The sequence below is a fragment of the Heterodontus francisci genome, chromosome 37 (genome assembly GCF_036365525.1).
Source record: "Heterodontus francisci isolate sHetFra1 chromosome 37, sHetFra1.hap1, whole genome shotgun sequence".
In the NCBI taxonomy this organism is placed as follows: Eukaryota; Metazoa; Chordata; class Chondrichthyes; order Heterodontiformes; family Heterodontidae; genus Heterodontus; species Heterodontus francisci.
Window position 1 is genome coordinate 22,435,466 of NC_090407.1, and position 12,638 is coordinate 22,448,103.

Below are 12,638 nucleotides of genomic sequence, written 5' to 3' on the forward strand. Positions count from 1 at the left end.
TATTCTTGTCATCACCCAATGTCACACATGCACTTTCTAGCAGATGTCACTAGTTAAATAATCAGGAGTAGGAACCATAACTGATTTTCTCTCTCCCTAAACCAGGTAAGCTAAGTCATTAGTAGCACCCTGACTGCCTGAGATTACTTAACTGGCCACACCTCCTATGTTCTCGCTGCGAGCTGTCTATGCCAGTTCGGTATTGAATATTGCCTCAATACATGGTGGAAACGCAGAGTAGCTCTAGCTTTTCTGTTTTATCTCATTACAGGTGACTGTTTTTCCCTCCAGCAGAAACATCCTACAGCAACTCCAGGACTCTGCACCCGTGATTTTTTTCTACCTGGTGGATCCTGTTTGGGGGAAGTTGAATGGATTCCGTTTACACAAGGTAGTATTGTTAGTTTACAAACCTGTGTGCAAACAATTCACAGTCTCTCTACTTAGTTACCTTCAAGTGTATTGCTGTCCAGAACATGTTTAGTTCTGATCTCAGGGATAGCACAAGTGGACAAATTTAATTATTGAATTCAGACATTCAGCTAGAGGATTACCTGTGACAGACATTCTCATGGGTGGTCTGGGATCTGGAGCGCAGTCTGGGACAGTGCTATGGATATACAATGGACTTTGTAAAAATAGATATAAAACAATATAAATAAAGCATATAATAATTGGGAAATTAACTTGCATCTCTAAGATAGTATTTTAAAAATTCAGTGTCAGGATGTGAGAAGCGGTTTGGCAGAACTGAGTGACTTGCTAGGCCACTGCAGGGGGTATTTAAAAATCAACCACATTGGTGTGGGACTGGAGTCACATGAAAATCCAGACTGCGTAAGGACAGCAGGTTTCCTTCCCTAAAGGATATGAGTGAAAGAGTTGGGTTTTTATGACAATCTGACAGCTTCATTTTCACTTTTTGCTGATGCCAGCTTTAAATTCCTTGATTATTAGTCCAGGCCTCTTGGTTACTGGTCCAGTAATGTAAGCAATGCACCACTGTATCCTGGTTTACTAATCTAATAACATGCACTGGTGTACCTCAGCTATGATATACTCACAGTGTGAAACACATTTTCTGATGAAGGTGGTGCTGTATTCTGTTCCTGAGTGATGATACCCCAGGGTCACTTGTACCAATCGCCTAAGAAAGGGTTTGAATTTCAAAGCAGTTGGGGAACATTAGAATTTATTCAGAGGTCAAAATGTAATGAACAGGTTAACTTCATGTTTGTGTGTCATCAGTGGAAGTGAAGTCCAAGTTTCTGCTTTTACTGTCAATGGAAGTGGTGTCTGAGGACCTGTTCTCATTTTCTGTCAGTGAGCAGTTTAATAGTCACTGATGCCACTTCCTTTTCCTGCAGGATCTTAGGACAGAGGAGATCTGGGAGGTGGTGATTCCGACAGACACACAAAAAATAGTGATTGTGAAAGGAAAGCGGTCGAATGAGCATGTGCACTCACAGGGCCGAGTCATGGGAGATCGCAGCGTCCTCTACAAGGTACTGGCAGCAGTGTCAACTGACACTCTTAATTTTCAAGCTCCCATGTTTATAGGTTCAGAAATGTTGACATTTTAAATACTGTACAAAACGAAAAAGCTCCAGTTTTAATTTGAACATTGTATTTTTGTTGCAGTATGGTGCTTGAATGTGCCATTGCTTATGGAGTGCCATAGAATAGTGTACCACTGGTCTATATCTGCGATTTGGTACAAGGCAGTTTCTCTATCTTGGCCTCATTGTTAAAGTTCCAAGTGCAGGCCAAGAGTGAAGCCTGAGGTCAGTCTGGCATCACTCCGGAAAATATTCTGGTATGTCTGGGGTCATTTCGGACAGCACTCTGGTTATCACTGGAGTCACACCGGACTGCATTCTGATATCCCTGGGTAGCCAGCTGAAGAGCTGCAAAGCAGGAGCCGGAGCGTAGGCTGCCTGCACTCGTCCTTGGTTGGGAAATGATGCACAGCACTACAAAATATTACAAAATGTATACAACATAGAAACCGGTCATTGGGCCCAACAGGTCCATGCCCATGTTTGTGCTCCACCTAACCTTCCTCCCACTCCTCTTCTTTTAACCCCAATAACATATCTTTTGATACCTTTTTCCCTCAAGTGCTTATGTAGCTTCTTCTTTTAAATGTATCTATGATATTTGCCTGAACTGCTCCCTGTGGCAACCAGTTCCACATTCTAATCACTGAGTAAAAGATAAAGGTTTCCCCTGAATTTCCTATTGGATTAATTAATGACTACCATAAATTTATGGCTTCTAGTTCTGGACTCACCGCAAGTGGCGACAACTTCTCTACATCTACTTTATGGAAGAACTCTATCAGGTCACCCCTCAGTCTTTTCTAGGTACAAATACTCCAGCTTGTTCAGCCTTTCTTGATAGGTATAACCTCTCCGTTCTAGTATAATTCCAGTAAATCTTTTTGCACCTTTTCTGGGGCCTTAATATCCTTTTCCTAATCTGGTCACCAGAACTGTTCATAGTAATTCAAGTGTCATCTAACTAAGGTTCTATACAAGTTTAACATAACGTGTCTGCTTTTTAATTCTATCTAGAAATGAACCCTAGTGCTGTGTTTGTTTTTTTTAAATGGCCTTACTAACCATCACTACTTTGAGTAATCTGTGCATCAGTACCCCAGATGTTTCCTATACTCTACACTATTTAGGTACTTATTTTCCAAGGAATGTGTGGCCTCCTTATTCCTCCTACAAAAATGAATTGCTTTGCACTTATCGTTTGTATTGAAGTTTATTAGGTAATTAAATACCCTCATTACAGCCTTAGTCCAAACATGGACAAAAGAGCTGAACTCCAGAGATGAGGCGAGAATAACTGCCCTTGACATCAGCGTTTAACTGAGTATGGCATCAAGGAGCCCTAGCAAAACTGGAGTCAGTGGGAATCGGGGCGGGGGGGAAACTCTCCGTTGGTTGGAGTCCTACCTAGCACAAAGGAAGATGGTTGTGCTTGTTGGAGGCTAATCATCTCAATTCCAGGACATCACTGCAGGAGTTCCTCAGGGTAGTGTCCTAGGCTCAACCATCTTCAGCAGCTTCATCAATGACCTTCCGTCCATCATAAGGTCAGAAGTGGGGATGTTCACTAACGATTGTGCAACGTTTAGCACCATTCGCAACTCTTCAGATACTGCAGCAGCCCATGTCCAGATGCAGCAAGACCTGGACAACATCCAGCTTTGGGCTGATAAGTGGCAAGTAACATTCATGCCACACAAGTGCCAGGCAGGGACCATCACAAACAAGAATGAATCTAACCATCTCCCCTTGGCGTTCAATGGCATTACCATCGCTGAATCCGCCCACTATCAACATCCCGGGGGTTACCATTGACTAGAAACTGAACTGGACTAGCCACATAAATGCAGTGGCTACAAGAGCAGGTCAGAGGCTAGGAATTCTGCTTCGAGTTACTCACCACCTGTCTCCCAATGCCTGTGCATCATCTGCAAGACAGATTATCAGGAGTGTGATGGAATACTCTCCACGTGCCTGGATGGGTGCAGCTCCAACAACACTCAAGAAGTTCGACACCATCCAGAACAAAGCAGCCTGCTTGACTGGCACCCCATCCACCACCTTCAGCATTCCCTCCCTCCACCATCGCACAGTGACAGCAATGTATACCATATAAGAGATGCACATGCCGCAACTAACCAAGGCTCCTTCGACAGCACCTTTCAAACCTGCAACCACTGCCACCAGAAGGACAAGTCAGCAGACGCATGGGAACACCACCACCTGCAAATTACTCTCCAAGCCACACACCATCCTGACTTGGAGTTATATCACTGTTCTTCCACTGTCACTGGGTCAAAATCCTGGAACTGCCTTCCTAACAGCACTGTTGGGGTACCTATACCCCAAGGACTGTAGCAGTTGAAGAAGGCAGCTCACCACCGCCTTCTCAAGGGCAATTAGGGATGAGCAATAAATGCTGGCTTGGCCAGCGACACCCACATCCCCCGAACAAATAAAAAAAACTCATTTTGCAAGTTTATTAATGTCTTCCTGTATTTTGTCACAGTCTTCCTCTGTGATAACTGCACCCCCAATTCTGAAGAAGGGTCACTGACCTGAAACGTTAACTCTGCTTCTCTCTCTACAGATGCTGCCAGACCTGCTGAGTATTTCCAGCATTTCTTGTTTTTACCCCCAATTTTATGTCATTGTCAACTTTTTAAATAGTATTTCAGACTTCTGAGTCCAAATCATTTATGTAATTGAGGAAACTTATTGGAGGAAGGACATTTTAAATGTGTGATTTACTGCACAGCAGTTTCTGGTGTTGGATTGAAAGCCTCAGTGAGGTTGTAGGATTCAGAAATGGTTTGTTTACTGCTCAGCCAATAAAGAGAATGAACACAGAACAGAAATTCAATCGGTCAGTCTTACACTGCACATGACAGCCAAGGTTCGCGGTACAGACTCTAATAAACCTCAATAACTGATATTTCTTCAGCTTTTAGCTAGAATATCGAGGGAGGGGCTTAGACCTCGATCAGTCTTTGATAAGAATGGCTTTCATTGAGATTATTGTAACAAGATTCTGTGGTCTTGCAATGTAACTGGATTTTGTCTTTTGATTTAATTTACTGACTGATTTGTCAGCTGTCAGACTCTCTGCTGCATTACCTGACGTCTGAGTCTTGTTTTCTAGTATCTGAATCCCAATTTGCTGGCGGTGGTTACTGAGAGCATTGATACGCACCATGAACGCACCTTCATCTGTGTCTACCTTATTGATGGGGTGACTGGACGAATCATCCACGAGTCTGTGCAGCGGAAAGCAAGGGGACCCGTTTACGTTGTGCACTCGGAGAACTGGGTGGTGGTAAGGATGGGGAATGGGGTAAATTGGGGATCAATGGGTGTCCATTCCCCCTGAATGATTGATTGTTCCTAGCTTAGACACTCAAATTTCACCCGAGCGACCGTTCAGCAAATCAACTTCAGAATTCTTGCCTGATGAAAATCCCCCTGCCTGGTCTCTACATTGCCACCTTCCTCCGTGTTTTAAAAACTTGCTGAAAATCCACTTTTTTGCCAACAGTTGGTTCATCTTCCCACCCTGGCATTCCCTTCTGTTTCCCTCCTGCTCCATGTGCTGTATGTGAGGAATGCTGTAAAAGTGTTTGATGTTCCTGTGTTTCGGTGGGCTAGTTGATTGTGCTGGCTATCACAGCTGAGCCTGATCCAGTCCCCAGTTGACTTCCACCCGAGTGTGTTTCCAACAGGAGCTGCCAGACAGCAATTTGAAGAGGGTAAAAGATTGATTCAGAATTCTGAATGTCCGAGCCTGGAATTAAATGATGTGATTGTGTGGGATGGGAGGCTGCTTTTAGTCACAGTTATAAAATTTTAATCTACTGATTCCATATTTAGGTTTTGCTTAGATTAAGTTAGATTTTGTTAATGAAGCGCCACACTTGTTTATGCAGCAGCTACCCCATCTCTGTGTGTGTGTGTGTGGGCTGCATGCTATAATATCTCAGCTACAGGCAAGAACTTCTACCCTGAGAGGATATGTGACCTCTTTGGAGTGATCCAGGATCTGCTGTGCAATAAGTACGCCTGTGCTGGGAATTCCATCAGTGGCTCAGACACTGTTCCTAAAAGGTTGAAGGGACTGCTTGTCCTTATGTAACTGTTCCTTGGCTGCGGTTTAATCTAATTAACTTCTGGACACTGTCCAGATTGGGTGGGCTCTCTGCGCATCAATCCTAACTCCGTTCTCTGCTGTTCCTTTGCCACCACTAGTACCAGTACTGGAACACAAAGTCCCGAAGGAATGAAATGACTGTTTTGGAACTGTATGAGGGAACAGAGCAATACAACAGCACAGCATTCAGCTCGCTCGACCGTCCCCTCTCTCCCATCATCTTTCAGCAGTCCTATATCTTCCCGTCAGCCATCAGTTTAGTGGAAGCCACGATCACAGAGAAAGGGATCACCAGCCGTCACCTGCTGAGTAAGTGAGAGCATTTGGGTAGCGTGTGGGGGAGCATGTAACTGATGGTGAAAAGGGACTGCATGTTCTGGGCCGACAGAAGGGAGATTGGTCAATGTTGTAGGGTTAGGCCATATATATGTTTTTGTTGAATGTTTGATCCCCTCCTCTGGATAAAAAGCCATGCTGTAAATTTACGATTTTAAAAAATTCATTCCCGGGATGTGGGCGTCACTGGCTAGGCGAGCATTTATTGCCCATCCCTAATTGCCCTTGAGAAGGTGGTGGTCAGCTGCCTTCTTGAACCACTGCAGTCCATACGGGGTAGGTACACCCACAGTGCGATGAGGAAGGGAGTTCCAGGATTTTAATGTTTGATTATTGACTTGCATCTTGCTGGTTTCTTTCCAAGTTACTATTGGTTTGACCTCCACAGTTAGAATATTGTGTCCTTAGGACGGATGTCAAGGCCATAGAGAGGCTGCAGAAGACCTTCTTTAGGATGATGCCATAGTTGATGGGCTTTAGTTGTGAGGAGAGAGACAGAAACTGGGACTGTGAAGAGATCTGATCGAGGTGTTTAAATTTCTGAAGGTTTTTGATAAAGTAAATAGGCTAAAGTTATTTGCATTGGTCAATGAATTGGTTGTTGGAGGGCATAAATTGATCATCAAAGAAAACCAAGGGAGAGTTTAGAATAATTTATCTATGCAGAGGGTTACCAGAAACTGAGCATAATGGCTTTTAAAAGAGAAGTGAATATATATTTGAAGGAGAAAATTTTGAGTTTTTCTACATGGATAGCTTTTTCAGAGAGCCAGCATTGGTACGATGGGCCAAGTGAGCCCCCTTCTGTGCTAAGATTCTGTATTGCCACTGAATGATGAGGTTGGATTGTCTTGTGCTCTCCAGTTAGTCTTCGACTCTAATGGATGCTTTTCTGTCCTGCAGTTGGACTGCACTCTGGAGGAATTCTTTCTTTGCCAAAAGCATTTCTGGATCCTCGACGTCCAGAGGTTCCATCAGAGCAAAGCCGGTGAGCTGACAAACACTCTTCTCTGGGTCTGTAGGTGGGGTAGAGCCAATGTGAAACATGCAATTTCTGGTGGTATGTATTTGGGTGAGTTGATGCAGTTAGGTTTGCATTTAGCCAGTCTGTTGTATGTTTTGTAACACCAGAAATTAAAGCCAGTTTTTCTTGATTTTTTTGTTTTATCTTTTTCAGGGAAGAGAATTTAATTCCTTATGCTCCAGAGCTACCAATTCGATCCGAATGGTACATCAACTACAATCAGTCTGTTTCCAGAGTACGGGGAATTTACACAGCTCCTTCTGGTCTGGAGTCCACATGCCTGGTCAGTGTGTAACCCAATCTGCCACCAGTTACAGCTTTGTCAGTTTACAATGCTTTGTATCACAGGAACAGGAGGAGACCATTCAGCTCCTTAAACTGATGCTGTTGTAGCCAATCAGTTTGCTACAGCCAGTTGAAATGGGCAATCTGGGGTGTGTCTGATCTAGTGTTTATTGAGGTAGTTTTTCATCACTGCTTTTAAAGATGACATCTGTCATAATCTATGAGATAAATAGGATGTTGTGAGATGCTTGCAACCAAGGCTGCTTTATTTTAAATGTTTGCAGTGTTCAGATCATGCCATATGTTGTACATGTTTCTTTATTTCTCTTGTTTGGCTCCCACTACTCTCCTCCAGTTGAATAATGAGAATTTTAGTGTTACAGACTTCACTGCTTGTGGCATGATATTATTTCACAATTTGATGAGGGAGGCGTTCCAGTGGGACTGCCTGATTCTAACTGACCCCTCCCATGTTCCTCACCCCCATCAGAAACATTGCTTGGGCAGTGCTGGGATTTCGCTTTCTAATCTATTTTGAAGGACCAATAAGGGTGACAGCACATTGTCCCTTTTAGGGCACCACTTACATAAGAAACATGGGTCAAGAAGCTCAATATATGCAAAGTTCTCACCAGATGGGAACACATCCCATTATGGCAAGTGCCCTAGGGCAGCACAAATATAAAACAAACTATAAGAACGATGTACACTGACACGCCTGCGTGTGCACACACACACACTTGATATCCACAATCGTAATTTAGTTAACGTCTCTATACCTTTCAGTGCCCATTGGTCATGGAAGTCCTCAAGCGTACTGGCGGATGCCGCGTGTGTTCTCTCTCCAGAGCCATCCGTGCACAGTCAAGGCCGCAGAGGAGAGGCAGGCAGTCAGAACAACCTGTCCCTAATGGGCTGAGTCCAATCAGGAGCTCTACCAAACTGTATTTCAGTCTGATCTTTCACATCTCCTGACTAGTGAGGTACAAAGATGATGTGTGTTTATGGATAGGGGCATGTCAGTGATTAGCAAAGAGCCTAATTGGGAAAGGAATGGCTGGCATGCTGGAGTCTAACTAATGAAAATGCATTTTGTCTGTTTCAGGTTGTCGTCTATGGGCTGGACATATTCCAGACTCGAGTTTACCCATCAAAGCAGTTTGACGTTCTAAAGGATGATTACGATTATGTGCTCATCAGCAGTGTCCTCTTTGGGTTGGTTTTTACAACCATGATCACGAAGCGCCTAGCCCAGGTGAAGCTCCTGAACAGAGCTTGGCGATAGATACCATTGGCACACAAGAGAGTACTTGTAGTAGAGTGGAACTGAAGATGGGTGCAACCTTAATCAGGGACCCAGATGGAGTCGGTGCTCTTGTGCCCATGTACATACTATGTATATCTTTTGTAACACACTCTTGCTACGAGAAGCAGAGTGATGGACACTTTCATGAATAGATTTTTAAAAAAAGAATTGGTTTAATTGCTGTAAAAAAAATAATTGAAGCGTTTCTATTGATCAGTAATTTTTTTTTTTGAGGTAAAAGATATTTTTGTTCCTGCAGAGCTTGGAGCTGAAAGGGGAACAGTTGAAAGTGAGATGTTATGATTAACAGCAAAGCTGAATTTGAATGTTTCCCGCTGCAGCGCTTTAGATCTTTGGCTTTTGTTGTGTTTTTGGAATTAGTTGATATTTGATAATAGAACATGGATATTGCATCCAGCTCAGGTTCCCCTTTAAACACAAGTGCTGGAGACTAATTTCATTGTTGGATCATCGGACAGAAAACCTTGGTTGTGTACACAATTTAAGTTGTCTAACATTCTGGTGTTCCTTTGGACTTAAAGCTCCTTTGTGAGGTTTTGAAATATTTTAAAAAGAGCTGGTCTGCAATGCTGAGACGCTGCCACATGGTGTTGCTAGATTGTTTTTGTCTGGTTAGGCACTGGATCCACATGGTGGTAAGAAAGTGTACTACATCCTCCACCCTTGGGCATTATCTTCAGTCCCAACTCTCCTAAATGGGCAAGAAATTACTGACTTGTCATCTTTTATTTTAGTGCCATGATTATGTTGATCTCCCAATGTAACAAACCATCCCACTTTGAAGTGTTGCATGTTGATGGTGTTTGTGAGGAGTGGTTGATAGGGGATTGCTGATTGATTACTTGTGTGAATTTGAAATAGTTGTTAATTGTTTTGATTGAAATCCTGAAGTTTGTGTGTGAGGGAGTTGTGGGGTGAGTGTGCATGTACCTTCAATGTCACCCAGCAAATGTGTGAAATACAAAAAATTCTGAAAAGTTTAACAGTTGCAACTTGCAAGTGTACCCTAGGAATAGAGAATTTTGACTGTTTATGATTTTAAGTCATGGATGTTTAATACTTAACTCTTGAAAACCTTGACCGGGTTTTAGAGTCAACTTAAAATGTGCAATGGATGAGTGAGTGAACAGGATTAAAGCCAGATCTGTGTGAATATCTGAGATTCTAATCATGTGCCCAAGTTGCAGCGCGTGTTGTAGGGAAGGGAGGGTTAGAATGACAGTTCTAATCTTATCCTGGTTAGTTACGTGTCTTCTCTCCTGTTCCTGTAATTCAAGTACATCCACATCAAAAACATTGATACTTGAAACTAATACATTGAAATCTGTTAAATAGTAAATACTAATTTATGTTTCATGGGTTGTTTTTGAAATCACTAAATAAAATGTTATGGTGACATTGAACTTATTTTTTTTCTGAGCTTTAGATGCAGATAATGTAAAGCTTAATAGATTAGCTATATCAGTTTTGCGCTTTGAGCAGGTTAAGATATGGCCAACAACTAGATCCGTGGTAATGATGCTTTCCAAGTAGTTTTTTAATTGATTAATGTCTCGTACAGTAACATCATTGTTGGTGGCTGCTCCCTGCCACGGTGAGTTACAAAGGCTGGTGCTGCAGTTTGATTGTTTCAATATTTGGAGTTATAAAATGTTGCTAATTGTAACAGTTGATCTTCCATTTAATACTCAACATTTGCTGTAATTGGGTCTTGCTGAAATAAGCTTCCACCACCACTTGATATTAAGCTGTCTTGAACAGTTTTTACAGTAAATATACACAGTGAATCCACAAGGTCCCACAAACAGCAGTGAAATAAATAGCCATGTTTTAGTGATGTTGCTTGAGAAGATTGTTGGCCAGGTCAGCTGTGGAGAACTCCACTCTTCCAATAGTGCCGTGGGATCATTTGCATCCACCTGAATGGACAGACACATCCTCTGATGGTGCATCACTCCCTCAGTACTGCTCTGAAACATCAGTGTAGATTGTGTGCTTAAGTCTTGGTACAGGGCTCAAACCCACAATCTCCTAACTCAGAGCAAGAGTGTTACCATTGAGCTAAGGCTGAAAAATAATGTAAAGGTGAGTAGAGTCATTAAAGAGCTAATTTAAGATTTAGGAATCTCTCCCTCTGATAAAAGGTGTGAACTTAAATGAATTTCTATTCAATCTGTTGCTTTTTTTTTTACTTTAGGGGGGGATGAACATAAAACAGTTGAAATATACTTATGTATTTTGAGTATAAGTACCTCTGTTGTTTCATAACACTCTTCTGACACAACCAAGAGTTCTAAGCTATTGGCACTTAATTTCAAAGTTCAGGCAGACGTAAAATTAATTAAAATAATTTAACAGCTCATAAAGAGGAAATGGTGGAAGGAGGCTGGTAATGTTGATAAACCTAGAACAGTTGGGCCAAATGGCCAATTACTGTGCTGTAGGTTTGATGTAACTATAATGTAACGTTACAATTTAGAAAAATTTTAACAGTATTTATTTACATTGCTGGTTTTCTTTTCCATTCATCTTAATCATGTTTTTTACTCCTATTGAAGACTATGTAACTTTATTATCTAGGCTACTGGGGGAAGATTGCAAATGAAATGTGACAGTTGTGGATTGGATAGGGAGCAGAGACTATGTAGTAGGAGGTACTGAGAGTACCCAGTTTTATAATGTTGCTCGATTGCTGGGGCTGCTAACTGGAGCATTCCAGGTGGGAGGTGAGTAGGATGCACTTGATTAAATGAATGGGCAAAACTGTAGCAGATGGAGTTCAATGTGTGGAAGTGTTTGAAACTTTGAAGGATCAGAGATATTTAGGGGTTCAATACAGCAATCACAAAGGCACAAATATAAGGGCTAATGGAATGTTGGGCTTTATCTCAGGAGGGCTGGAAGTTTAGTTTAGTTTAGAGATACAGCACTGAAACAGGCCCTTCGGCCCACCGAGTCTGTGCCGACCATCAACCACCCATTTATACTAATCCTATACTAATTCCATATTCCTACCACATCCCCACCTGTCCCTATATTCTCCTACCACCTACCTATACTAGGGGCAATTTATAATGGCCAATTAACCTATCAATCAGCAAGTCTTTGGCATGTGGGAGGAAACCCATGCAGACACAGGGAGAACTTGCAAACTCCACACAGGCAGTACCCAGAATTGAACCCGGGTCGCTGGAGCTGTGAGGCTGCGGTGCTAACCACTGTGCCGCCCAATTGCATAAAGCTCTGGTTAGACCCCATTTAGAGTACAACAGTGAATTGTGACCAGTGCACCTTGAAGGATCTGCCTTCGAGGCAGATTTACCAGAATGATACTGGGGCTAAAATCATTAAGTTATGAGGACCGGTTGCAAAGACTAGGCTTGTAATCCCATGTGTACAGAAGATTGAGGGGTGATAAAGTTGAGGTGTTTAAAATAATTAAAAAATTGATTAGGATTGGTAGGTGATAATTATTTCTTGTAATGGGACAGTCCAGAACAAGAAGGCATAACAAAGTTAGAGCGAGACTGTTCAGGGATACTGCCAGGAAGCACAAAGGGTAGTGGAAATCTGGAACTTTCTCCCCAAAACGCTGTTCTGACTGGGAGAGGGGATCAGTTGAAAATGTCAAAACTGAGATTGATACATTATTATTGAAGGTTAAAGAATCAAGACGCATGAATGGAGTTATTACAGATGGGAATGCACTGCCTGAGTGGGTGGTGGAGGCAGGTTCAATTGAAGCATTCAAAAGGGAATTAGACTTACATGAAAAGGAAGACTGTGCAGGATTATGGAGATAAGGGGAGGGGGTGACACTTGGTGAATTGCTCATTCAGAGAGCCGGTGCACACACAATGGGCCTAATGGCTTCCTTCTGTACTGTACCAATTCTGTGAACGTAGGCTTTTTCTCGCGGCTGTTGCAGCGTAACATGGAAGCCTCAACCCAGAGGGCCGGGCT

General features: G+C 42.5%; 1 protein-coding gene across 1 annotated transcript in view; it reads left to right on the top strand.

Annotated features, from left to right (window-relative positions):
* Positions 1-10,078, top strand: part of emc1 (ER membrane protein complex subunit 1) — a 35,125-nt gene extending 25,047 nt beyond the window's left edge. Inside the window, exons 16-22 of the mRNA XM_068017279.1 lie at positions 272-391; positions 1,368-1,505; positions 4,702-4,875; positions 5,802-6,012; positions 6,943-7,027; positions 7,217-7,346; positions 8,454-10,078. Coding sequence (XP_067873380.1) covers positions 272-391; positions 1,368-1,505; positions 4,702-4,875; positions 5,802-6,012; positions 6,943-7,027; positions 7,217-7,346; positions 8,454-8,633 — 1,038 coding nt within the window. The 3' untranslated portion in view covers positions 8,634-10,078. The remainder of the gene's footprint in view (positions 1-271; positions 392-1,367; positions 1,506-4,701; positions 4,876-5,801; positions 6,013-6,942; positions 7,028-7,216; positions 7,347-8,453) is intronic.
* Positions 10,079-12,638: the final 2,560 nt, after the last annotated feature.